The sequence below is a fragment of the Ursus maritimus genome, unplaced genomic scaffold (assembly GCF_017311325.1).
Source record: "Ursus maritimus isolate PB19 unplaced genomic scaffold, ASM1731132v1 scaffold_27, whole genome shotgun sequence".
NCBI classification, from domain to species: domain Eukaryota; kingdom Metazoa; phylum Chordata; class Mammalia; order Carnivora; family Ursidae; genus Ursus; species Ursus maritimus.
In genome coordinates, this window is record NW_024425230.1 from 35549059 (window position 1) to 35576357 (window position 27299).

General features: G+C 41.7%; 1 protein-coding gene across 4 annotated transcripts in view; it reads right to left on the reverse strand.

The window, feature by feature from the left end:
• MAP2K5 (mitogen-activated protein kinase kinase 5) overlaps window positions 1-27299 on the reverse strand; it is a 248785-nt gene that overhangs the window by 66531 nt on the left and 154955 nt on the right. For 2 of the 4 annotated variants that reach the window (XM_008708547.2, XM_008708551.2), the window contains 2 exons: window positions 17851-17880; window positions 194-376 (listed from right to left, as the gene is read on the reverse strand). The exons of 1 other annotated variant lie outside the window; for it this stretch is intronic. In XM_008708547.2, the coding sequence (XP_008706769.2) occupies window positions 194-376; window positions 17851-17880 (213 nt within the window). The remainder of the gene's footprint in view (window positions 1-193; window positions 377-17850; window positions 17881-27299) is intronic. One more of the 4 variants, XM_008708548.2, reaches the window with a different exon arrangement.

A 27299-nucleotide genomic window follows, 5' to 3' on the forward strand; every position in this document is an offset into this window, starting at 1 on the left:
TGATCTATACAACCACCCTGAGGTTGGAAGGGATGATCATTTCTTTCTTTTTTTAAGATTTTACTTATTTATTTATTTTAGAGAGAGGAGTGGGGCAAGGGGAGAGGGAAAGGGAAAGCAATTTCAAGCAGACTCCTTGTTGAATGAGGAGCCCTAAGCATGGGGCTCAGTCTCACCACCCTGAGACCTTGACCTGAGCCAAAACCAAGAGCCGGTCGCTTATCTGACTGCAGCACCCAGGCACCCCAGGGATGATCATTTCTGTCCTCTGATGGGAAGACTGGCCCTCCCAGAGGATGGGGCAGGCCGAAGGCCACAGGAACAGTGATGCCGGGGCTTCTCCCGTGCTCCTTTCTTTCCAGCATCCGTGTTGTATCTGTCGACAGCCAGAGCATTATTTAAAAACAACTGGATATTTGTATGTATTTCTATTGGTGTGGTAAAGTTGACAAATTATCAATTTTTGGTGGGTTCCTCTGAACTAGACTGCAGGCTCCTCAAGGGCAGAAACTATGTTTTTGCGTTTCTTTTGCATCCACATGGCTTATCAGCAGCCCCTTCACCTGGTGCTTGAGTGTTTTAAAAAGCATCTTCCATGTATTATCCCAACTGAACATGGCGCCCACTCATCCCTGCTCTCCCTGGTCATGACTCCCTGAAACCTCGGTCCCACGCTGACTGGCTGTTAGTCTCCTTGGGTAGTTCCCACTTAATGCTATGCTGAATTACTGCTCCCTCCTCTCGTCAATGGTTACCTCTGCATGATGCTCTCATGGTAAAGATCTACTTTAAGAAGGAAGACGGGGTAACTACCACCCTGGAGTGGTTAAGGATTTTGGTAACAAGCCACACCACCTTTCAAAAATCTTGACAGGCCCAGGTCACTTCTCCTACGCTAGGAGATCCGTTTAGTCTTTGCTTTTATTTTTTCCAAGTACACGTGGATATTCTTCCCCCACCCTCCATTCTTCGTAAGATACGTCTACTTCGACAGGAGACGTACTGGTAACGAACAAAGAATCCGAAATCCAGTTTTGGCAAAGAGAATGTTTTTCACAGATTTCCAACAGTCAGGGGGATTACAACATTCTCTGAGGAAAAACACGCCGCAGACATTCTAAGTGAGATGTTTCAAAATAAATTCAGGAATAAAGTGTACAACATCGTTCCCAGCAACACATAAGTTGTGTGAAACGAGTTCAGGGGAGAATGCTTCCTCGTGAACCGAGCTCTTGGAGGTCTCCACTTTGCCCTATTCTGTGGGTTAAAGAAGCCATGGTTTAAGACGACTTAAAATTTTACTATTTTAATGCTTTCTCTTTACTATGAGAAAAAGAGAAACAGCAATATCAGAGTCTTTGTTATGATCTTATCACTATACTGTTTTCCCAGGTTCTTAAAGAGAGATGTTGTTACCAGGTTTTATTACACGGCTCTGATAGCTACATATTATATGAAATCATCTTCATAAATTTTGTATTAAGGTAGCAGTGCTAGTACCTGAAATTGATTCAAAATGCTTAAGATACTCAATTACTTTTTAACACTGTTATACAACGTGGTGACTTATATCTTCTATTTCACAAGAACTTGATGCAACATCATTGTAATTGATTCATTTTCTCAATTAAATAAAGCTACTGCGCTTTTCTTTATATGGATGCCACACAGACCATAGAGTTAGATATATTCTTTCCTTTCTCGCTCTCAGATATATTGCCTTAAAGGTTATATTCTGTTCCTCTGTTTAATTCCACCGGAAAATTTAATGCCGCAGTCATATTTTTCAAATTCTGAACTGCCACGGACTCGACTGTATTTATATTAGGCATATTTTTCACTGCTAAACTCTTTGTTGTTTACCTTTTTCAAGATCACATTACCGGACAGGCGCAGTACCCATAAAACAGACCGCAGCAAAGTCCACCTCCAGTCGTTGCCTCTGCTTTTGCACACAGTTCATGAAAGAGGGAAGACCCTCGTTTTATAGCACATTAAAAGTGGTACTGAGGGTACTCGATATAAAATGTTAGCTTTGTGAATGCCTCTATTCTAGGTCTGCCTTCCAAATGCTTCGCTGCGAGAGCAGAGTTCAGAGGAACACAATAATATTGTTAGGGCTGATGCACTGCCTGCACCTCACAACATATGAAACGCCGTTTATAACTAACGCGTCGAAGTCCAGGGTCCTGCTTGCACATTTTGCTGGAGTTGAGTTTCCTATGTGTAACTAGTACTCTGGGACACTGAACACAACAATAATCGCTCTAGTCATTACACTTGGCTAATCAGGTTCCAGATCTAGTAGCATTCTGATAAACTAATTAGATGAACCTCTTCCCTCTTCTGGGCATTGCCTCCCCCCACCCCCTTCCCAGCCCTTAGTTACAAGACTTTAAGTCACACTAACCAGGGAGAGTTAAGCCTCAGTCTGATGTAAGATAGATCCTTGTGTATTTAAACGGGGAGAACTGACTTCGTAACAGGCAGGCCTAAGTATCGGTTATGGGGGGTTCCTGCAGTAACACTCACTCATCACATATTTCCTTGAAGGGCTATGTAGTTGGCAATTTCAAAAGCTCCTATAACACAACAATGACTTTGGAAGATGATCCTAGAGAGGAAACTGCCAATGTGCAGAAGAGTGCTTATGGGGCCTCAACTTTTTAGTCCACGGCTCTGGTGAGAAACAGCAACTCTGAGAGCCCCACGTTCCATTTCCGTGTCTTCGAGGTGCTTTTTACACAGTGGGAAAGCCGACTCTGCCACCAGCCCTTTTACATTATATGCAGAAGCACAATCAGAAAACTAAAACGATCCACCTATGTAACTTCGAGAAGACACCGGCTAGAGCTTTCATTTTCTCTTTTACTCTCTGAAATTATGGCTTGCCCTGCAGCCCTTGTCGGGGAGATTTATGTGTGACCGAGGTCAGAGCTTCCAATATCAGTTGACAAATTTTCTCTTTACATATTTACTGCTTTTCAAGCTTGTGTTATTTTCTCTTAAGTAGAAAAAGGAAATATGAAATTAAATGATATGGGTGGCATTTTTAAAGAATAGCGTGTGTGTGTGTGTGTGTGTGTGTGTGTGACCGGCATCACACTCCAGCCTTCCATGTTCAACTCTATTCTTATTTTACCCTTCATGTTTTAGCAACGACAGCTATCTGGCAGACTTTCTTTTCAAATCAGATGCATTAAGCTTAACCCTGCCTTATATAAGCCAGGATTATGGTAAACCGAGACTTTTATATTATAAATGAAGAATAATGACCTAAAAATTTTTTTCTTAATGAAGTGGCTGCAGAGATGGTCTACTTCAATCTACTCATTTTGCTATTAGGGAAACTGAGGTTTAGAGGGGCATAGCATCCAAGCTCATAGATACAGACTGGCCTAGGCCTGACTGCTGACTCGGGAGGCTGCCTGGTGTGGAGAAAATGCATAAATGCTGGAGTCAGAAAGCCCCCTGGAATTCCAGTCAGACCCCCATGGCCTCCGAAGCTGGTACTGGCATTCAATCTAATTTTATCTGGCATGGTGCTGGGGGCTAAAACTTAGGGACACACCACCTCCAGTCCGGTACAACTTGCAAAACCAAAATGCCCAAATCTCAAAAAGGCTTCAACAAGAGAAAAGAAAAATTATTTCCACACGACCACAAGCTAAACACACATCGCTTAGTACCACTAACTTACTGTAAGATTTCCTAAACAAAGGACTGTTTTAAAAAAAAAAAAAAGAAGAACAAAATGTACCCTAGCAAACCATAAATGGGAATTCTGACAAACTGATATTTTTAGATATTGAATGCAGGATGAGACAAAATAAATGAATAATATATAATTACTAATAATATAAAATGAACAAGTACAATTCACTTGTGCCATCGTATCTCTCCTGTTTTCAGCCTCTGTCCCTGTTCAAGTTCTTATCATGCCTGTAAGTCTATTAGCATATCTTACGTAGAACAAAACAAAAGCAAAAAGTAAGTCATGAGACTTAAACAATTAGGGACTTAAAACAAAAGTGGCCACGGGATCTGAGAGAGTCACTAGGATTTCCACCTTCTAAGATCTACTCACAGCATCTTCTTTCTGCTGTCTTCAGGAATGACCAGTTTTGAAAAGCTAAAACGAGATATGCCTGAATTTCACCAACAGCTGGGTGGGACAGAAAGGCTCTAAGATGCCTAGAGGAGGGCTCAGCTCAGATGGGACCAGACAGAAAATCATCACAGCCATAAATTAGATCACTTGGCTCTTACCACTTCCCGAGTATCAAGGACAATGGATTTTCACACAAAACACAGCAGCTGAAGCATCAAGGTACACTGTAACATTACTCATTTGCTGGGTCTGCCAGTCAGTGAGCAGGAAAGAAAGGACCTGACTGCCAGTCTACACTCTTTCATCCTTGTGTATTTAAAATTGACGTAGCTTATGTCCTACTCTGCAGAGGTGTACAGGAACCCTCGTAAATCCTCCTCTGGGCAAATGTAAATTTTAATATTTAGACCTGAATTTTGTGAGAAAAGCAGGGGCTCAGAAACACAATTTAAAATGATCACTGTCAATTATAAAATTAACCTTCTCTCTAATGGTACAAGGCCTGGCCAAGATGTCCATTTAGCATTTTCCTTTCAGGTAAGATTTAGATTCCTCCTTTCAAAGAAGATACATTTGCTGTATCAAACTTTTCTCTTTTCTTTGTTCCAAAAAAGGGTGGTCTTATTTCAGATTCTAGCTTAGAATATCAGTTATGTGTGTATGTGGGGGGCAGAGGTGGCTTTTTTTGGGAAAGGTCTGTCGACCATTCCATTCTTTATGGTCAAATAAATCTGCGATAGCAAAATATTTTTAATGTGTCGAAATGTCTCAAAGGGCTTTTTTCTGGAGCTCTCATTTAGTCTGTACCTCTATTAGCTTCAATCCTCCACATGCCGTAGAATCCAGAACAATGTTAGAGGTCACCTGGTCCGACTCCTTGCTCCATGTGTAAATTCACTTTATGATATTCCTGACAGGCAGACATCTTGCCTTTGCTAGAAGACTTCCAGAGATGGGATTCCATGATTCTATCCTGGGTGGCTTAAATTGTTAGAAGGTTCTTTCTCATTATGAGTTCAAATATGTCTCCCTATGAGATATGTCCATGGTCTGGAGCTGCAGTGGTTACGTCAAGTGATGACAAGTTGCTTCTCCACCATGTTTTCGTTCTTGAGTGAACATCCCGTTTTCTTCCTGTGATCATTTGCGGTGATTGCCCGCCCTCTATTCTTCCCCCTTCTATTAATAATGACACTCTAAACAACACTCCCTGGCCCCTAAACAGCCCATGTGCTTCACCCCCAGCTACTTCATCACCAGCGTTATGGGTGGGGTGTGCGGTTCAGGCTTGAATGAGTCAGCATCATCTAAATCCCCTGGGCTTGGGGAGCTAAACTGATCCAATCAAACTGAAGCCTAGGGCCTCCGCTTGCCTATGGGGAAGAGAGACCGGCTCTTCCCTTCGAATCGGAAAGCAGGTCGCCCTGGGACACAAGAGCCAGTCTTGGTCCGCGAAGGAAGAAGTCCACCAAGAACAGAGCCAACAGTGACTTCTTTGATCAAGTTCTACCAAAACCCAGCAATACTTGATTTTTGGCCACGCAGTTCAATCAAGTCCCCTTGCGGCTGAGACAGCTTGAGTTGGGTTTTCTGTGACCTGAACTGCAAAGCTGCCTGGAGGAGCTAGGCAGGGTTTCACATTCTCCACCACTGTGATGGCCTTTCTTGGAATGTGGTGCCATGGGCGTGTGTTCGTCATACAGCAGGACACCCGCACCTGCACATACACCTCACACTGACTGGCTTAGTCACCTTGTTCTGGACCTCCTACACCAGTCAGTAAAAGAAACTCCTGGAGGCTCTAAGTCTATTCACGTTTTTGATAGCCATACCCCACAGTTGGCTCAATGGAGGGAAACGTGGAAGTTTATAAATCTTGGACTGAAAAAGAATTACTTCTTTCCTATATTCTTCTATTTCTTATGTGTTTCATACTGACAGAGTATTCGAGAGTCAAAATGAGTACACGATTAAACCACGTGCAGAATCTAGACAAGTTGGATTTCTACCTGTTGCCTCTCCCCTGCGACAGATAGGAAATGCATCATTGGCCTTTTGTTTGTTTGTCTGAGGAGAGGCCTGTCCAACACTGAAGATGAATCATAGACTCTTGGGGCCTTGAAGAATCTTAAGGGTTCTTTAGTCTGACCCACCTCTATCTGATCCCTGAATCCCTTCTTCGTGACACTCCTGGCTGACAGGGCTTCTGCCTGGACGCATACAGTGATGGGGAGCTTACGTCTTCCGACTGTCCATTCTACCTCTCGTTGCAGTTCTACCCTCCTGACAGTACAAATCCACATCTTTTCTTACATAAGAACCCTCAAGTATCCTAAGACAACTCTTTGGAAGCTTTTATCCTTCGGGTATTAATGCTGGCAGGACAGGGTGGAAATACAGACAGAAGGAAAGGGGACAGAATTATTAATTTAAAGCCTAAAAATGTGTATTGATTCCCCATTCCTTCTGATTCTAAAATCTGCTATGCCAACATGTAAAAAAGTCAAGTCAGACTAAATCACTAACTCATTGATTCCTATACTTTTAGCAAGTACTCACTCTACGGCAGGCACTGTACTGGAGTCTAGGACCTCGAAGATGCATAAGCCACAATTGCTGGTCCACAAAAATGAGGGACTTACTTAAGGTCGCTGAGAGTTAGTGACAGAGCTAAGCTGTAGGCACAGAGCTTGAATTCTCCTTTAAATGCCACTCGATATTTGGATAAAATACAATTTGTTAGATTCCAGGTGCTGTAGATTTCTAAGATGGTGTCCCCCCCCAAAAAACGGATCTTTTCAGGCACTTTAAGGAATTCTTTCTTTGTGGGCTACGACTCTACATATTGCTGCCTTTTTGTTTGTGTTTGTTTGTTTGTTTATTTATTTATTTTTGCCATGATGTATTTGACAACATCGTTTGGCCTGCTGAGATTCTGAGATAAGCTGCAACTGCAGCCAGTAAGTATTTCACATAGGATTAGGAAGGAAAGAACCTTGAAGTATAGTCACATGTAACCATGTGAATTAACATGTGTCTTTCTGGTTTGACTGTGAATGAGATTCAAAACAGGACCTAAAGAAAAGAAGTCACGGATCTAGAATGAACCGAACAGTTTGACTTCTGCTTCAGAGTGGCAGGGCACACCTCTCATACTTTGATATAAGTGAAATCCAGTTCGATAGTCCAAGAGCATCCTCGGGGAGATGGTGATGAGAAAGGTAGCTGAAGGTGTGGAAAAGAGGGGGACACTGCTCACACCAGATGAAAGGAGACCACAGAAGGATCCAGGCCAGCGTTTTTCAGACTCTGTTTACCAAAGTTCATATAAGGTATTACTTAGACACATTAACAAAAATTAACAGACCAAACCAGAACAGCTCTGGTGTGTGTGCATTCGTATGTATGTGTGTCCACGAGTGAATTCCCACCAACTTCATGTCCTGTCTTCCCATCATTCTGCAAATCACTGACCTAGCACACCTCTATCCTTTCCCAGATGAGAAAACTGAGATCTGTGCGTGTGTGTGTGTGTGTGGGGGGGGCGGATAAACTATATTCTGACAGTGATTTAACTTGTCACCTGCTGGGTGTGTCACTTGTCTCCCTGTCCTCTCTGCCCTGAGTCAGTGAGCATTTGCGGCTGCCCGGCTATGGAGGCAAAGGGCTGTCCAAAGAGCAGGGGCTGCAGGAAGGCCTTCAGCTGGCACCTTTCTCTTGTTTACTGTACTTTACCAAACTAGAACGAGGACTACAGTCACGGTCTCCTCATGACCAGAATGGTGCCTTTGCAGCCTGTTTCTGAACAGAAAACAAGACAAGCCTCATTACCCTCTTTGGTCTTTCCTCCTCTGGCCTCCTTTCCTCCTAAGACCATTCTGTTCTCCAGCTCTTCTTTCCCTCTCCCCGTGGTGGTCACCACGTACAGACTTTAACGGAGTATGGGATAACAGAGTCCACGCTTGGTTCTGACTGGTTGCCTCAGTTTCCCACAATGCCTTGGAGCCCTGACTGTGTACATAAACAGACAACTGCCTCCTTCTCTGGCTCCTAACAACCCTTGGGACCTTCTTCCCACCCGGCGTGTCCTGGGCCATCTCCAGTCCTAAATCGAGCCAGGTCTTTGCTCCTTTTAGGCAACTCACTGAGTTTCCGATGAACTTAGCTTGTGCATTTTACTGGCACCAAAGAGGGTTGGGTTCTTAGCATCCTTAGCATTTTAGTTGAGGAAGAATTTCCAAGCCCCCCAGGCATTAATCCAGAACTGTTAAACATCTAAAAAGTAATCTGTGCTCAAACAAAACTTGGGCGGGTCTACCCCCTTTTTAACTTAGAGGCCCAAATCTACCCAAGTTTTCTGTACTGGAAATCGTGGAGAGTACAATACTGGAGTACGACAAAAGTTGGTCTTCGTTGCTGCTGCTATCGCTGTTGAGGACCACGTTCCCCCAGGGATCTGTACCCATCAGCAATTACTTGGTAGACCGGGAGCATCCTGGGACAGTAACTTCCGGCTCTGCAGACACACCAGTTGGAGGCAGTATTTGAGTGGATGGTTGTGTAAAATAAAAATGGCCGCCTGGGCTCTTTCTCCCCACACCATCCCTCTAGAGTAGGGACCAGTCTGACCCTGTTGCTAAATACCCGGTAATCATGAGTGAGTCACTGAATGGCTATTGGAATCCCATTTCCTCCTCTATAAAATACAAGAGTTGGAGGAGATCACTGGAAGATCTCATTGCATTCTGAAATTCTCCGATCCCATGAAGTAGCAGACAGCACCAATAAAAACCAAAGGGGAAACAGGGGAAGGGTGTCCAGACCACAGATCCCAAGGGGGAGAGAAGATGGCAAAGTAGCCACCTGAAAGCCAGACTGGGCGCCAAGTTCATGACTTCAAACTTCAATTCTATTTCTGGGCTAAGCTGATTATTTAAAAATCGTAAAAGCATCAGGGTCCCCAGCTACTGAACTAGAAATGACTAGGTTCTGTATATATTTCTGTATATTATGATTGTGATTGTGAATGATAAATTGTAAGTTGAAAAAGAAAAATTGTAAAGGAAGGCTCTTGTGGGATCAGAAAAGTAATTCATTTTAGTCCTACCTGGTGTGAGACATGAGACATGGTCATATATTTTCAGAGTTACATAGGTAAATCCCTAAAGTACTTTCTGGAAATATAAATAATACTAATATTACTTTGCTCTTGTTTACCCTCTTATATTTTTCAAAGTGTCCTTTTAGGCATTAGCTCATCTGAGCACGACAAGTCCCCACCCCCAGCAGTCTAGAAAATGTCCTGTGATGTGCCAAGTCCCTCAGAGGCATGTGCCAGCTGACCTTGGAGGGCAGAGATCTTAAAATATAATGATTTCCAGCCTCAAACTGGCTCCCAGTCATCTCAAAGAGATTCACGAAATTCTCAACCCCGATTTCATTCTCTGGTCTCTGCTGCACTTGCTATCTCCATCCAGACACACCACCTCTCTCCTCTACCACTCTGCCCTCCCGGTTCTTCCTTTCCTCCCGGGGCTGCTTTAAAAGTCACCTAGGGAGATTCCTAACCTGGCAGGGAGACGAAAGTAATAGTAGTAGTAGTGGTACCCCACTCAATTAAAGTACTGGAAGGCTACTGCATACAACATGCTGCTTCAGACCTTTATCTGTTACCAGATGAGTCTCCTTTTGACCAGAATGCCTGGGAAGTTCTTTCGCATCCTTTTAGCCTCAGAGCCTCAGCTCAGGCATCACCCACTCTGTGAAACTTGCTCAGCTTTCTAAAGTGAGCTGACCTCTCCTCTTGAGGCCGGAGCATACCACCCCCTGTAGCGTTCCTTTTGCATCAACTGCCATGTGTTTGTTGTGTATTTTTCTCTCCACTAGACTCGACTCTTTGAGAGCAGGGACCACATCTGTTTCATGTCTGTACTTCGGTGCTCAGCACAGCGCCAAGGCAGAGTACCTGTGCAATGACGAACACGTGTTGAACTGAATGTATGTCATACAATAGTTTAGGACTTGCTCTAAGATCAAACCAACACGGGGCTAGTGTTTTCAAAAAGACAGGGTTCACTAGCCTAGCTGGCTAACTGCATATACCTCAAATGAGGTATTAACAAGTAATTTATCTTCGATGAAAAATAACCTGTCTCTAAGCTACTCGCACTTTGGGGATTCTTTTTATTCCATTTCTGCTCTATTTTAAAGACATACTACGAACGCACCTCCTACCTTTGCAATAGGCTAAGCAAATAACATTATGAGATCTCTTGATAAGCATGAGATAGATAATGAGAGAAGAATCCGACACTGGTGGTTTCAAAATTCCTGGGAAGAAGCAAATGTATATAAGTGAACATCCTTCTATCACTTAAATTTTACCTCCACCTTTATTTTTTTTTATGAGAGGAAAGAGAGAGAATGGGGTGGTGGGAGGTGCAGAGGGAGAGGGAGAGAGAGAATCTTAAGCAGGCTCCATGCCCAATGTGGAGCCCAACATGGGGCTCGATCTCACAACCCTGAGATCATGACCTGAGCTGAAATCAAGAGTGGGACGCTCAACTGACTGAGCCACTCAGGTGCCCCTCACCTCTGCCTTTTACGGAACATGAAATCTTTTTTTTTTTTTTTTTTTTGCTTATTTTATTTATTCATTTGAGAGAGCACAAGCAGGGCAAGAGGCTGAGGAAGAGGGAGAAGCAGGCTCTCCGCTGAGCAGGAAGCCCGATGTGGGGCTCAAACCCAGGACCCTGGGATCATGACCTGAGCCAAAGGCAGATGCTTAACCATCTGAGCCACCCAGGTGCCCCTGGAAAATGAAATCTGACTTTGTATGACTTTAAATATTACTGTATGCTTTTATTTATTTATTTATTTATTTATTTATTTATTTATTTATTTATTTATTATTTTCATGGGGCTTGAACTCATGACTCTGAAATCGAGACATGAGCTGAAATCAAGAGTCGGGACACCCAACCGACTGAGCCACACAGGCGCCCCCTAAATATTAGTATACTTCAAATGTCTGTATCCTAAATAATGAGAATGGAAACAAACAATGAATTAAAACATGTAGGCTAGAAATCCGTTTAGCAGAGAAAACTGCACACACATTGCTCTTTTGAACTCTTGCCAATTACAGGTGAGTACCTGAAGTTTGGGGTAATCACTTACTGCTGTTTTTTCCCCCTCTGACTAGAGACCTCACACAAAAAAACTGGATACATATGATTTTACAGAATCCTTGATGTTCTGAACTTCAAAAAGTTCATGGAACAAAGGATAAATTCCAAATACCTCTTTTCAAAGGAGGTCAACTTTTTAGGCATTATTTTGCAGTTCTAGGTTGCTCTAGTCATGATCAATACATTAGTACATAAATAAGATAATAAAATCTATGGTCTGAATTTAACATTGAATATAAAACAATATTAAATTATCAAAATGAGGATTAGTAGTAGCACAGTCAAAGGCTTTTAACACATGAATAAAATTAGGTACAAAAACTAGAATTTCAGCACTAGCTTTTGAAAAGTGTTTAATATTTTAAAATAGTTTTAAGAACATACGCTTTCTACTCCATTATGAGACAAATGCTCTATCCAGAGCACAATTTATTACTACAGAATAAATGAATGTTTAAAAGACAGTCTGTCAATTGAAAAAAAAACAACAACACATTAAAATAGCAGGTTTCCAAGCCAAGTTAAACAAAATATTTTCTCCTTGACAAGCTGCTTACATTTAAATGAAAACAGGGCAAATTTGGTCAATAATATGGATTGTATATAATAAAAAGGACTTTAGATCATGTTAATACAAGGATCAGAAAGCAGTAAGTTCAATTAAGCCCACCCAATTATTTAGCAAACTTTCAGATACAGCAAATAAATTAATCTGTTTTAAATGAAAGTGCTCAGATAAGTAGCTTTTTGACCTGAGTAAGTTTCACTGGCAGCAATCACAGCAAAGCAAGAGTCTGCTGAAGCAAGGCAAAGCCCCCAATCAAACAAATGGTATTAGTAATCAAAAAGCATTTGCAAAACATATTTTCTTGGTTAGTAGCAGGGGGTTCTGAGCAAACGCCACCTACAGCTTCCCTCATACTTTGATAGATAGTGCACAGGGGACGAACACACATTCTGTTTACCCACAAACAACTGGGGTATTCTGCTTTGAAAAACAGGGTATTTCATTTCTGTACTATCTTATGAAAAAGGCCAGTCGTTATACTATGAAGAATGCACGTCTTTCACTTAAAATCGTCTATCACCCACTTATGTTTAACTTGTATTGGGATTTAAGAATGCCTCTTTATTGAGACAAGTAATATGTCATCATTTTGCTCAGCTAACAGGCCTGACAGACCTTGTCTCCTTGAGTTAAGAACAGTAGATCTCTATTTCGTACATTGGTGGCAAAAGCTAGCAGAATAAATGAGAATTAGCCGAATGGTAGTAGAGGTTTTTAATCCCAAAGATCCAGACTTTCCTTCTACCTTAGCCTTAATTATTCTATTTGGCCAGATGATGGTATGTTCTTTTCAAGAAAAATGACCTCTAGATACTGCAATAATTTATGTGAATGCCATTCTTATGTATTTTTAACAAATAACGTCGCCATTCGCTAGATCTCTTATGGTTTTGATCCTTTTTACTACTTATCATCTTCTTTATTTGAAACAGATTTTTAACAGATAATCTTGATCGTTACAACAATATCTTGCTCGCATTTTATTCAAATAATTCTTAAAAACAGCTTAAAAAGCCGTTTGGAATCACATCAAGCTTTGCCATCAATCAAACGAAAAAATTCCGCTGGCGGTTGTATAAACATCAGATCAAGTCTGATGTCTTCAAGGATTTCAGAGTGAACCATAAAAAACTCCATTAACTTCTGACAAAGAATGCAAATTAATCACAACATGGGGTGAAATGAAATTAAAGGCTCTTTTCTAATCAATGACAAGGCGGGATGAAATATTTGTTACTCTCTCTGCACTCCGACTGCCTGGGATGTTTGCGCTTCCCTCGCGAAGCCCCAAATGTAAGGTGTGAGTACAGATTCACCCGCAGTTGCCATACAGCCCTCCTGCCCCCCCAGAGCTATCTGCTTACAAGTCGGGGAGATTCACAGAACACACTAATCATCTGAATCTCAGGTGCATCCAATTTGTTATTCACACTCTCCCATGCCAGTGAAAAGCCTGGCGCAGACAGATGCACTAGGAACCCTAAATGACAGTTTTGGCCTCCGGAAGTACGATCACTACAACAAAATCTAGTACAGCCTCCAGGTGAAATGTCTGGAGCTCCATATGGAGCAGGGAAAATTAACAACAAGATGAAAATCACTGCAGCAGCGGGGAGTCGGAAGTTTTGAAAAAAAAAATGAAATTTAAAGATGAAGAAAGAGAAGTAATAAATTAATGGGGTGTGAAAACATTCAAAGCTTTACAATACCAGGGGCACTATTTGCTCAGATTTTTTTCCTTTTTTTAACTTCAGGTCATTTTGATGTAATTTATTAACCAAGATCAGGAATTGTAGCCAAAAGAACAACAACATTTTTATACTTACAAAAGTACTTTAAATACATTTCTATCTGTATTATCTTCACTTTCCTGTGGCATCCTGCTTCCCAAATTTCCAAATGCCAGAGCTGGCACATCCCCTGAGAAGTCTCCTTAATGGATTTACTATCATCTTAATGCAGGGCACTATTGTAAAGTTTGAATGAAGGATGACAATTTTTAGCAGGCAATCTTTTTCATTTTTCCTAAATTATGGTGTCATTAAACAAACCGTTGCCCGCCGCCATGTTTTCTAAGTCCACTGAATTTGGGTCTAGACGATTAACTACACGTAGCTCCAGTCCTTGTCCAGACCTGCGCATCCTTCCAGATTACTGTTAATGCTAAACTGTTCAAGAAATGAAGACACTTTCCGGTTGCAAGACGTTTAAAAACACAATTTTTCGTGATCCTATTGCTTCAGAGGCACCCAGAATTTAATGGCACTGTGGCTGGGGAGAGCTCTGGAGCCCTCCGGACCCTCCTGTCACTCTGCTAAATACATGGTAGGAAAAGCGAAAGGGCTCTAGGGAATGGCCTTGACATCATCTACCATGGCACGGCCCCCGATTTCTCATCCGCACAAGAGGCCTCCTGGAGTGGAGAAGGCAAACCGGGAGAAGGGCTTGGAGGGGCTCCGTGGGAAGAAGAGTGGTGTGAACAGCCAACCACATTCGGAGTCCACGGAGCCTAGGCATTTGGTTTACTTGCCTGCATGTCCTGGGCCTAACTGCACCCATTCAGCCCTCAGGCAAAGGGGCTCGTGTCCAGGACTCCGTGTACTCACCTGGAGGTTGGGAATAACAGCCCCTGCGGGTGGGGATGTACAGCCTGAGTCAGATAATAGGAAGTGATCTGAAGCTCGATGTCGGAAAGGTGCTAGATGAATCCAAGACATCGCTGTTGTTCCTATCATAAGTTGTAGTAATATGGCTGTGCACTTACAGTGGCTCCTACACTTTTTTCCATAGAGTCCTAAACTGCATGCCAATGAGGCTCTGCAACTTTAAGGCCTAAAGGAAAGGACACTTAGACAGTGCTTCCCAATAACAAGCAGAAACCTGACTCACAAAACAATGAAGTTCATATAGAATGATCAACTCAACAAAAATCCAGGCCTTTAATCTTTATGTTCTTCCCAGGCCACCGACTCTCCCCGATACCTTCCTGACACCCTTCCCTCATCTGCGTCCCCACTGGATACACACTGTGTCGCCGCAGGAAGAGGCGCTGCTAACGACACTGTCAGCAGCACTGACGCTGGGCCAGTGGAGGGACAAGTCTCCAAGCGGGCCTCTCCTCCCTGCTTTCCTCTCTGCTCAGTTTACGCTCTGCTCCAGCTGTGGCTGACAGGTTGCCGAGCACATCCTTTTGCGAACTTTGGTTGATGAGCAATTCTGTTCTGTGCTGTGGCCCAACATCAGGGCCGGTGGGCTGGCCCTCGGTACTTCTGCAAGTGGTTTCACAGCCAAAAGCACATATGAGCTGCGTACTTGCTCTAATCAGACAGGAAAGGTAGGTATCAGGAACCGCATTCTAGATTTAAGCCCCCAGGAGTTACAAAGCAAGAATTAAGGCCTATGGTGACCACAGTTCGTGGGACAGCTGGGTTCCCATTCTCATCTTTTGGCTCCTGGTCCAGAGCTCTTTCCAACAGGCCGGTCTTCTCAACTTGCCACTAGTGAAGAGCTCAGATCTGGTGCCCTGATTGGACTTTGAGTTCAAAGTAGCAACGTCCTGGGGTTGTCCCCAGCTCTGGACAGAAGGGATGCAAAACTATGTGATCATGAGGATCTATGAAAGGCTCTCACGTGTTCAAGGACCAGACCAGCGGGTGACAGTTAGGATGAAGCAGTCAGTCCTTAGCTTGGTAAACAGAACCTTGCTTTCATTGGATGGCTGTTCATAAAGCAGCGAGTTTCCTATCACTCAAGGTAGTCAAGCAGAATGTGGATGTCTGTGCAGAGGTTTGATTCGATGGTATCTGTGATTCACTCCTCCCACTGCACTTGGGATTCCACGGAACCAACCCTGCTGCAGTCCAACACTGAGCAAATCAACCATTCCGTGTGCCCAATTTATGAGGGGACGCCACTTCCCAGAGTGGCCTGGGATACGATGGGCCAAAAAGAAGATATTATTCATAATGCAGTGTTTGGAATACTATGAAAATAAACATTGTTCCTCATGCACTTTGAGGACAAAGTGAAGGGCAGGCAAGGCATCAATACAGTACCCTTTCCCCGTCTCCCGTCTATCGTGCAACACCGGTAAAATCAATGCCAACTCCATCAAACATCATTGCGGATTCTAGCCAACGAAGCACACAAACTTCTGCTGAAAGATCCGGGAGACAGGCCTAATGGCATCAGAGCTGCTTCTATTATTTCAAATAAAAGTCCCAGTTTGGTGACAATATTCTATCACGATTCAAGGCATACGGCTCCCCCCCCCCTGCTCTGGCATAAAGGTTGTTGTTAACTAGGGAGTTCAACACATTAGACTTCTCCAGCTTCCACTGGACTGATCCAGTAAACGTGTACTTAAACATTCGAGAGAATAGAATTGCAAAAGTGTACAGCCTCTTTCCAAATCTGACCAGAGCATCCAAATGCTTCATTTGTCAAACACAACGGCAATAGTTTCTCAGACTCATCACTTACCAGATCTCACTGGTTAATTACCCGACACATTAGGAATCTCAAGAATACAGCTACGTTCTCAATCTCTGGCACTTCTATGAGACAGCTTGCGAGTTTTCTACTAAGGTTTCTCTGAGAGATGTACTGTAACAGGGTCTCTGCATTTACAAAATTTTAGGGACTGTATAAATTGGCCGAACAATGAATTGTTTAAAAATTACTGACAGAATAAGAGGCTTACCAAGATAAATATTCTAATGAGCTATAAATCCTGAAAATGTGATTTTAATTTGATGGGCTACCTACAGCTAAGCAGCAAGGCTGTATACACTAAAATCTGACTGAATGCTAGCATGCATGCCCAGCGATTGCATTTCGGATTTTCTCCTTAAGGAAAAGATTATGTTTAAACAAAGAAGCCTACAAATTTGACAAGTGAGTCTCACACTCTTGAACCTAATAACTTAAGACGAGTGGGAACTCATCTGATGGCTTTAACTGTAAGAGAAAAAGGATACAAAAGACACATTTCAGCAAGCGAAGGGTCTTTAAATGTCCACATGGGTACCAGGAGAATTCGCTTAAAACAGCTTATAAAGATGGTAGAGTGAATGAGCCCCATCCTATTATTCAATAACCATGTTTGTGATGCATCTGCATAATCTAACCATGCATAAATTAGTATGTGTAATACAACACTTATTTGCATAATAATAGCAAGTTAATAGATGCTTAAAGAGCAGAGACCAACACCACCTTTAAATCAGACATGCCTCCAGGCACTTTGGCCTGTACAGACCAAGATGCCAGAAAAACAGTGAGCACCAACCAGAGGAAAACAGTCAATCCATGCATTTTTCATCCCTCTAGACATTTCACTTATTTCCCCCCGCACACACCAGGGAATCATTTTCAAACCACAAAACAGCTTTATATTTTACCCTTCTAAATAAAAATCTTAAAGAAATTATAAAGATTATCAGCAGCAACGGTAATATGATGGACAGTTTGTTTTCCTACAAATGTGGACAGGAAGGGGCAAATTTTTAAAAAATAGTATGCTCAGAATCACACCCCCATAAAATCAGGGGCCTGACTATTTGCTTAGCAACAATAATGTTCTAGATCAGGTATTTTCACCCTTCATCTCAACCCTTTAATTGAGATAATTTTAATTGAAACCAAAAGCTCAAATGGTATATCAAGAAAAGGCTGTGTCTCTCCTCCAACCTCAGTATGAGCACATGGCACTGGGCTAGGACAAGGGAAAACATCACCAATGTCACACAAAGGCAGAGCACAATGATGCCTTTCAACCTTTAACAAAGAGAAAAAAAATCTGGAGTTTAAAAAAATAAAAAATCAATAGAGACTTCTAAATGACTCCTTTAAGATATCACTTTTCAATTTAACAGGACAGATTTATTTGTATGTGGCTCAAATGTTCACAATTGCTCCCTGTACCTTCATACATAGGAATGAATGTCACAGTGGCAAACGGCAGTAATGAACAATCTTACCTGAGGATATGGAAACCTCCCAAGAGCAAGCTGGGAAAGGAAATAATATTTGTCTAGTTATAGATTTGCATGCAGGGCAGATCTCCTTAAGACAGACAAGTGCTAAATTTCAGAACTATACCCAGCAAATGTAAAAAGCTCACAACCGTGGATGCAGGAACTAAACTATAGCAATTACATTAAAAGTTATATTTAGAACGGACATATTCAATGGGCAATGCTGCATCCTTGATAATATATTCTAATTTTAACTAAACATCACCATTAGGTGGTTTCTCTCAGGAACATTCTCAGCTCTATGGGCATTATTCACATTTACCTGTGTGCAACAGTTTTCATCTAGACAGAGGTGTAAAACCAGAGGAGACCACTGGCTTTCCTCTTGTAAGATGGAAACACCTTATTGTTCCCAGACCACAGTTCTGTAGAGTTTTTAGTAACAAGTACATAGGCAGTGTTGTAGGAAATGGGGAATGGGCCACAGGAAATAGAAAAATTTTGCCACTATCTTCATCAATATATTAGTTTTTTCATTCATTTTCTATTCACAGGAAAAAAAGAGCTACCACTGGTAGGGAAGTGGCAATTTCAAGGCTGCGAAGCCAGAACTGTAGGTCTAGGTCTGAAATCGGGAACGTGAATCTTTAGACAGCTTCCAATTTTGTTTGATTTGTAAACTGCCATGTGTTTCTAGGCCTGTCACTGAATTTTGGTCTTGGAATTCTTACCTGTAAAAACACAATGATTCAACCAGGAATAGAGTCGATATAAAGTAATAAGATACAATATACCAAATATACCGTAACATATTTAAAGAAAACAGTGGCAAAATTTTGCAACTTCATAATGTGGCCCAACTTCAGGGCTGAAATCCTTCACATGTACTTGTAACTACTTTCAAAGTAGAATCGCTGTATCAGGGAACTTTGAAGCTGGAATGAATCCAAGAGGGCATCAATCCACTTCACAGATTAGAACCCACGAGTTCCACTGAAGACGTTCCCACACAGTTAATCAGGAGAAGCCTAGGGTCTGACCCTAAGACTTGCAACTTAATCCCGTGCTCTTTCCAGAGTTGACACTGCTTTTCTACATCTCGAGAAGTTGTGCATTTATTTGAAAAACAAGGACACTACAGAAACATTATTGAACTCTTTGGGAACTGTGTTTAGGATCATTTCAAATAACAGAAGAGCACCTACTTCATTTTATTAGAACTGCATTTTATCTTGGACTCAAAATTATACCCCTCAGCCTTTCTATCGTGTGAATTATTTGTTGACTAAGGCTTGAATGGCCTGTGGGTATTACCAAAACCCAAAGCCACCTTCGAAGAATAAATATTTTGCTCCTTAATAAGGACAGACATGAAGGTGCTGAGGTTAATTTTCACAGATCTAAAACCAGTCTGAGCAACAGCAATGTAACAGGAGTAAAGCACAGGACCTCGCGAGGTGACCACCCTGAAAAGGCCAACACTCATTTGGATGCATAGTTACACACGCACATGTGTGCTCTGCAAGGCCTAGCCAGTTTCATTACCTTGTACTCGTTCTTATATACTCAGAGTTCATCGGTTTTCAAGACATGAAGTTATACTACCATTATTTCACTTAGTAAATATCATTCATCAAGGGATGAGTATAAAGTACAGATCACAACATCACAAGATGGCATGATGGAAGAGAATGTGGAATGCTCACCGAACTCCCTTTCAGGTTCGTGCGATTATGTTCATTGTCTACATACTGGGTTTTTGGGTTTTTTTTTTACGATTTTTAAAATTTGACACAGAGAAAAAGAGAGCGAGCACAAGCAGGGGGAGCAGCAGGCTCTCCGCTGAGCAAGGAGCCCGATGCAGGACTCAAACCCAGGACCCTGGGATCATGACCCGAGCTGAAGGCAGCCGCTTAACCAACTGAGCCACTCAGACGTCCCTGCATACTGTTTTAAATTAGGAAGGGGAGAGACTCAGCTCTCCACTCCCCCTACTCCAATCTTACCCAATACAGGCCATCCATTTGCCTTGTACTTTGTAAATACAGTGTGTTTTTGGCCAACGAGAGCGTGCACACTGATTTAGGGGGAGCCGCTGTGGTCTCCCGTGGTAGTAACGGTGGGCGAAGCATTTGCACCATTCTATATCGACCCGCAGGCAGTGACAGCTCAAGAAAAGCTGTCGCCTATCCTCACACTCATCTGTGGATGACAAGGTTTTCATACCCTTCCATTTGGAATTATCAAACTACCAAGAGGAGGATCTCTCATCTAAAAAAGGTAACAACTTCATGACTAGGAGACAACATTGAGAGTATTTTATCTCAAGCCGTTCTATAGTCATTGTGTCACTCACTTGGGTATATGGTTAACGCGTCACTGAGGACTGTCGAAGAATTCTGTACACATGGCTTACCGGCAGAGGAACTTGCCCACAACACACACAGTTAAAATCTAAATTAGCTGGCTGGTACCAAAATGGGATGTTGGTTTTTGCTAAAGAACTAAATAAGCAATGATAAATGGACGGCTTAAAAAAAAGGTGATAAAACGAAAAATATGAATTCTTTCCACTTGAACACAAAGCCTCAAATTCTCAAGTCATTCTTGTTCTATGGAGAGGCCAGGCTACAGTGAACTTGGGAACGTGGTGCCCTACTCGGTGCCCTCTGTCATAACTGGTACGATGTAATAAGGATGGCTGCTATCATTCGTTTACCCTATAAGATACCACCATGCATACAGAGAGAAAATTCAGGGCAGGCTGGTCAGCTGGGAGCCTCTCTGTACCAGTCTGCTTGGAAACAGGTGGCTGGCAGTGCTTGATCTGGTGAACTCATCATTCCTGGGACTGGCTTTGCTTCGTGTGTACTTTCCTGACATCCTACGAAATCTCAGTCCTGTCAACTACGTTCCTGGGAGAACTGCGCTAAGGCATTTTGCAGCTCTGACCTCTTTGGAGCCAGAGGACAGAGAATGGTTCCTTGTCCTTGACCAGAGCGGTACAACCATCACTTCCTCTCTTGCAGCCTGTCACCACCACGCTGCTCCAGCAGCAGGCCAAGGATTCCAATGCTGCACCAGTGCAAACTGGCAGTGGCACCATTAGGCTGGCACCAAAAGCAGTCATTTTAAGGCTCTGGGAGAGGAAGCTGCCTTCCACGTATGTCCCTGTCCTTCTAGGTTTAACGCAACGGCGGTGTTTTTGTTCCCCACTCTTTATCTTGTGGCAAAATAGAAGGAAGTAAATAGCCAGGCCCTAGAACCCTTTTATCAAGTTCGATTAGGAGAAGGTAAGAAAGGAAAAGGTCTCTTAGCAGATGTGGCTGCATGAAGGCTGTCAAAAGTCAAAATAAACACTGAACCCTTATGAGGAAGAGGGAACACATATGCTATGAGCGAATATTTCAGAGACAGACGGACCTGGGGCCGTTCGGTATCTTTTACCCCTACTGGTCTATTAATCTACTTGCATTTCCCCAGTTTTTATTGTCAAGGTATTATAAATTAGGAAACTTACAAAAGAGAGTATGTAATCTTCTCTGAAATGGCCTGCAGATATGTCACTGTACTAAATGTGTTTCAGATTTAATGAAGCTTTAATGTCCTTTTTAATTTTGCCTGTTTCTGTATCACCAGGGGTCGGGCAAGGCAATCAGCACTCAAGAGGGTGGTTTGGTTTAAAACTAGGAAAAAACTCATTTGCTTATGAGTTGCACTGTATTTTCTTAATTAAATTTACTGAGTAAAATGGTTTAAGTTCAGCCAACCAATGACCTTTGTATGTAGATTTAGATTTATAAATAGGTTAACAGTTAAAGAAAAGGGGGGAAAAAAAGAATCACAACAAAGCAAACAGATTAGGACTAAGCCAATAGAAATCTTTGCTCTCTTTATCATCTTTATAAAAGCAGCATTTAAATACAGGCAGCTTAAGTCCAGTTAAAAAAAAGTATATTGAAAAATGTGGATGCACATAAGCGCCAGCAATTCATCAAATGACTCTCACATCCTTTTCATTCCCAGGAGGGGAGCGGCCCGCGTTGTAAAAGATTTGGAAAAGCTTTATTTATTTGGGGGTGGGTGGGTGGGTGGTGGAGGTAGAGATGGGGGAAGGAGAGGATTCTATTTAACGTTAAATAAAAAAGTGCATTTTAATTCCAAATACTTAAGATTCAGCAAACTGCTTAATACTCTGTTCGCTGTGGGAAATTCACTATATAAAAGGCAGAAAAAGAATGCTCTGAAAACATTTACCACTGGGAATACATGTAAATAACAGTAAACCACAAACATTTCACTGTAAAACTAAAGCTGTCCCTTAGTGTCATCTTATTGATCTTTGATTTGTCCAATCATAATCTATGAAATACTCCTGAGTTAGCAGCATTTGAATATGTTGGATTTTATAATTTAAATAACAAATATGTGTGTGTGGGGGTGTGATCATAACAACTGCCGAATGCATAACAACTGCACGATAGAAACATCTGTATTTTAACAAAAAGACAGAGATATTTATTTACAAAGCAACAAAAATGGCTTCTGTTGGTAACATGAATAATTATGGTCATGAAGTCACAAATGAGAAAAAAAATACACTGTAGCAAGAAAGCAAGTGGGGAATACAAATTCAAAAGATGTTTTTGGTGAATCAAGTTTCTTAGAATATCAACAATGTGCGAGTAGTTTTAAAATTTACAGTTATACTGAAGAGCCCTGGATTTTTTTTTTATTCTTAATTTAGATATATTCTATGTTTCTCGGCATTAACTGCAAATTGAAAATAAGCATTTTCAGTATAGCCAGTGATCTAGCTGAAGGGGGACTTTATAGTCTGAAATGTTCTAAAATTTGTTCTTAATTACCTCGTGCACATTTTACACAATTAAATTTCCATCTAAGCATCCTGCATTTAGATTGTGCACTGCAGTTAAACCTTCATCTTACAGAAATGCAGCAGCCGCTTTGGAACATTCAGACACAGGGAAACTTTAAAAATTCAGACTTAACTATGGATTACATAAAATTCCCTAGGTGAGATTCCATCCCAAGACCAATGTACACACAGTCCTAGAGAGAGAGTTTAAATCATCTGAAACTATGCTGGTGAAGAACCATAATAAATATTAAATACCTCAAGATCTACCTTAAGATTTTACTTTTCTTCCCATGTATCAATTTCACTATCCTCTTACTGAATGGTTTAAAAACAATCCAAAGGATATAACAGCAATTTACCAGTGTTAAAGTGCTTTGGAGGTTAAACAGACAACAAAGAACACAGAAACACAAAGCGTCTTGAAGTAGGGTTTCAATTAAATGTGGAGGATTTAGTAATGCAGGACCAAAAAAAAAAAAAAAAGAGTTACAAATTAATTTAATCTTCTGCCTATAGTTTGCAGCTGCACTCCAAAGTGTCTAGGGCTTAAGAACAAAGCCTTGAAAGGCCTCGGAGTGAGGAAAGCTTCAATTTTTAATGTATAACGCCATTAGCTGATAACTTGTGGAATTTGCGACCCCTGCGGAGGGGCATAAGTGCGAGTAACAGAGACTGATGAAGTGACATATTTGTTCGTGTCTAGAACTATGAGGAAGAGGGTTATTACTAACACCATCAGGCCCAACAGAAATATGCCCTAATAACCTTAGGGACCCTCCACGTTATCAGTTCTCACTACATCAAATATATTAAAATCAAAACCTAATTCACTTTAATTAAAGACAATTAGTTTGTTTTACCACTATTGTTTTAACTTGTGTGGTATTATAATACATTGCAAATTAAAGATGGGATAATAAATGTAACGAAAGCACCAAACTATATAAAATATATATATATATATATATATATATATACCTTTCTATCCCTGCTTGGAAAAGCAAGCTTATCACTGGTGTCTATTGCAAGGAAACTCATGGACACCATCATTAAAAGTGGTGTACAAACATTTCACTCTACAATGAATATAGTGGGACCGTGCATATCTCTTCCCTATTCAATTTATACTTTTCACATAACACTTTCCTATAAACTCTAAGGATTTCCTTAACACAAACAGAATTATGGCCCAATGGAGGCGCCAGAAGCTTAATTAATTTGCCCAAGGTCATACTGCAGGTTGGTGGCAAAGCTTGTTAAATCACTAAGAACTGTGGGCTCTACAGATGTTTTTGGGAATGGCAAAGGACCCTGTCTGCAAAGGCCTCAGAGACTTCTTATGCAGTGGGTGAACCACGACAAATAACTCATTACGGCTGTACAAAAGTGCCAAGCGCTCCTGAGAGCTCGCAAATAACATGTTTTCTTTGTGTCGGAAGAGCCTAAATGTGAGGTTCCCATCAGGAGTGCTTCTGAACATGTGCCAATATTTAAAAAAGAACTACTCATCCTCACTGGAGTGAGCGGATAAAAAGTAAATTTATTTTAACTTAAGAAGGCCAAAAGCCATAACACAAAGAAATAAATCAAGTCCTTCTCCATCATTCGGAAGGTCCTGCATTCTATCCCACAGATTACTAATAATAGTGGAGAAAAGACAGCATTACAAATAAATGTTTTCAATACAGTGTGGTTTTTTTTTTTTTAATTAGAAATGGGCTTATTACAGTGGACACTTAAATGGGGAGAGGGCAACAGTAATTCACAAGTACAATATCCTAATGCTGTTCCATTAATTGCTTTATTTGTTTCGCGGTTAAAAATGATGGCTTGCTGTAGCCTAACCGTGGATGCTGAAAAGCATGATACATTGAGGTCTCAACCTGGGCAAACTGTACCTAAACTTACACTTTATTGCAGCTTAGTTCACAATCTTCACCTAATATAGGGGTATATCCCAGTGCAGCAGGAGGATAAATCATCCTGGAATATTACTCTGGCAAAGTTTAGCTGTGACTGGAGCATATGTGCTTTCGAGCCACTGAAGCAAAGGCCCATAAAATACACTAATTACTGGAAGTTATGGTCACTGAGTGATTGATAGCGCTCTGCGAGGCAACTTCCTCATTTTCAGCTCTTCTGACGGGCTCATCCGCCACATAGCAATTATTAATTCATGACCCACCCCTCGGGCACTAGGACCTTTACTTCTAATTCTCCTGCTACCAAACCACTGCTCCAGCTGGACACTGTCTTTCTTCATTCTGATGGCCGGGTAAGGATGATAAAAAGTAGATTTCATGCTAAATGCTATTGTTTTGAATCTTTAAACGTTGCTCGGTCCTTCTAACCCTGCTGTCCCAACACATAAATTCTCCTTCCTCTCCCACAATGCTATTGCACTTGCTTCGTTTTCTTTCGGACTGTGTGTGTTTGTATATGTGTGTGTATATAGATCTATCAATCTATCTGTCTACACCACATTAGAGCAAAAACTTTGAATAATTTTTTGCATGAATACCGTGGTTTAAATGCAATATATAATTTCAACTAGGCCACAGTAAATTTGAAGCAGTTGATTAAAAAAAAAAAAGGAAGACAAACCCTCTCTATTTAAAGAGACCCACTTTTGTAGCGTTGAAGACACTCCGATTGTTCCAAGTTGATGTCCATCAGTAACTTTACTCAGAGCAATGCTAATTAAAAGATCTGGGTATATAAATCTCTAAAAGTCACTGAGAAACAACTGCAAAGGTCTCTTTTAATGGTGTCTGTGCACTGAACGGAAATTCAGTGAGAAACTCTAAATTAAAAACAGATAATGTTCAGTCATGACGGATGAAAGCAAACAATTTACTTTTCTAATAGAAAAAACGAACTTCAAATTTTTGCACAACTGCCAATGCAATACTGGGGGTAGTTTCTCTATCTGCATTCTACGATGGTGTAACAACAGATGAACAGACGGACTCCAGGTTACCTACCCTTCCGGGGCTTGGTTCCACTTACTCCTCTTCTGCTGGGAGTTAATCCCAGAACACAATTTTGAAGACAAAATTCCTATCACTCCCTGTCCATACCATTCACCGGCAGCGTAGCGCAATCCTACCTGGTGACATTTCCTAGTGTTCCACATCTTCCCGTGTCTCTAAGGCCTGGTAAATTTTAAATTTTGTTAAAGGGCAGACTGTTAAGTCATATACTTCTGCGTTCTCCATGACACCAGAAATGGCATTTTGCAGTCGGCTGACAATAAGCATTTGTTGATTATGATAAACCCCCTGATGGTGAGGTCTTCTAGAGCCTGGCCAACCTGGCAGTGCATGTCCGTTGTTTCTATGCTATCATAACTTTTTTTTTTTTTTAATGTAGGCCAACACAGGGCTTGAACTCATGACCTTGAAATCAAGACCTGAGCTGAGATCAAGAGTTGGACACTTAGCTGACCGAGCCACCCCGGTGCCCCTCTGCGCTGCACTACTTTAATCAACATAGCGTACGAACTCTCCAGTATTACGGGTGGATGGTCTTAACTGACAAGGCCCTCTTACACATCACTGCTTAGAATAATCACTTTCACATATTTAAGCATTATGATTAATTTAAATGGCTTATTTCTTATTAAAGACTTAGGGGTTGCAAGAAGGGAAAAAGACTGGAGTTAACTGCCCTCCAATCCATCTCGTGTACTTAATTCAATAACCATTTTAATCTTCACAGTGAGAATTAAGAAATGACACCCTTTCAATATGTTTGTATAATGCTGACCCATGTCCTCTAACAGTACACAACTTTAATCATGGTACCAGTCCCTGCAGACCTAGCTCTGGGTATGGGGTGGGGGTGGGGGGTTCCTTCATTTCTAAACTGCTCACTGGAGCCCTGCAGCTGTGAGTACCTGAGAAAACATTAGTGCTAGGGTACAGTCCATTGGTTCGACCAACTCTACACTTCTGTTTTTAGACATTTCAAAGTCAAGGGAGTCATCATCAGATAGTGTTCTCATAATTCTAGCATCTGTATGCTGCTCCTGAGAGAGAGAGAGAGACGGAGCGGCCACTTCACCGCCATGCGTGCAGGTGAAGTCATCTTGGATCTTCCATTCTTAACCACCATCCGGCTGCACCCGCACCGGAGGCCCCTGTGGATCCCACGTCTAATGGCTGAGCCCTAAGATTCCTGACCCATAGAATCCTGAGTAAATAAAGGGTTGTGTTGTTAAGCCACTAACATTGGGTGCTTTATTAAGAGTAATAGATAACTGAAATGCTTTCCTTGACATCGATGTCAGCCCTCCCTCTCATCTGCCCAGTCCTATGCACTTCCATTGCACATTTATTTATCTTTCTACCTACTAGTCGAGGAGCTCCTGAGGGCAAAGTTGGTATCCTTCCTGCCAACACAGAATAGCGCTACATAAATATTTACTGATTAGATGGAATTCTCGCCTACCCACTTCCTAACAGAGCAGACGCCTTGGAGATGAGGCTAATTTTTGTATTTCTTTAGAAACATAAACTAAAGGGGCGCCTGGGTGGCTCAGGAGGTCCTGGGGTCCTGGGATCGAGCC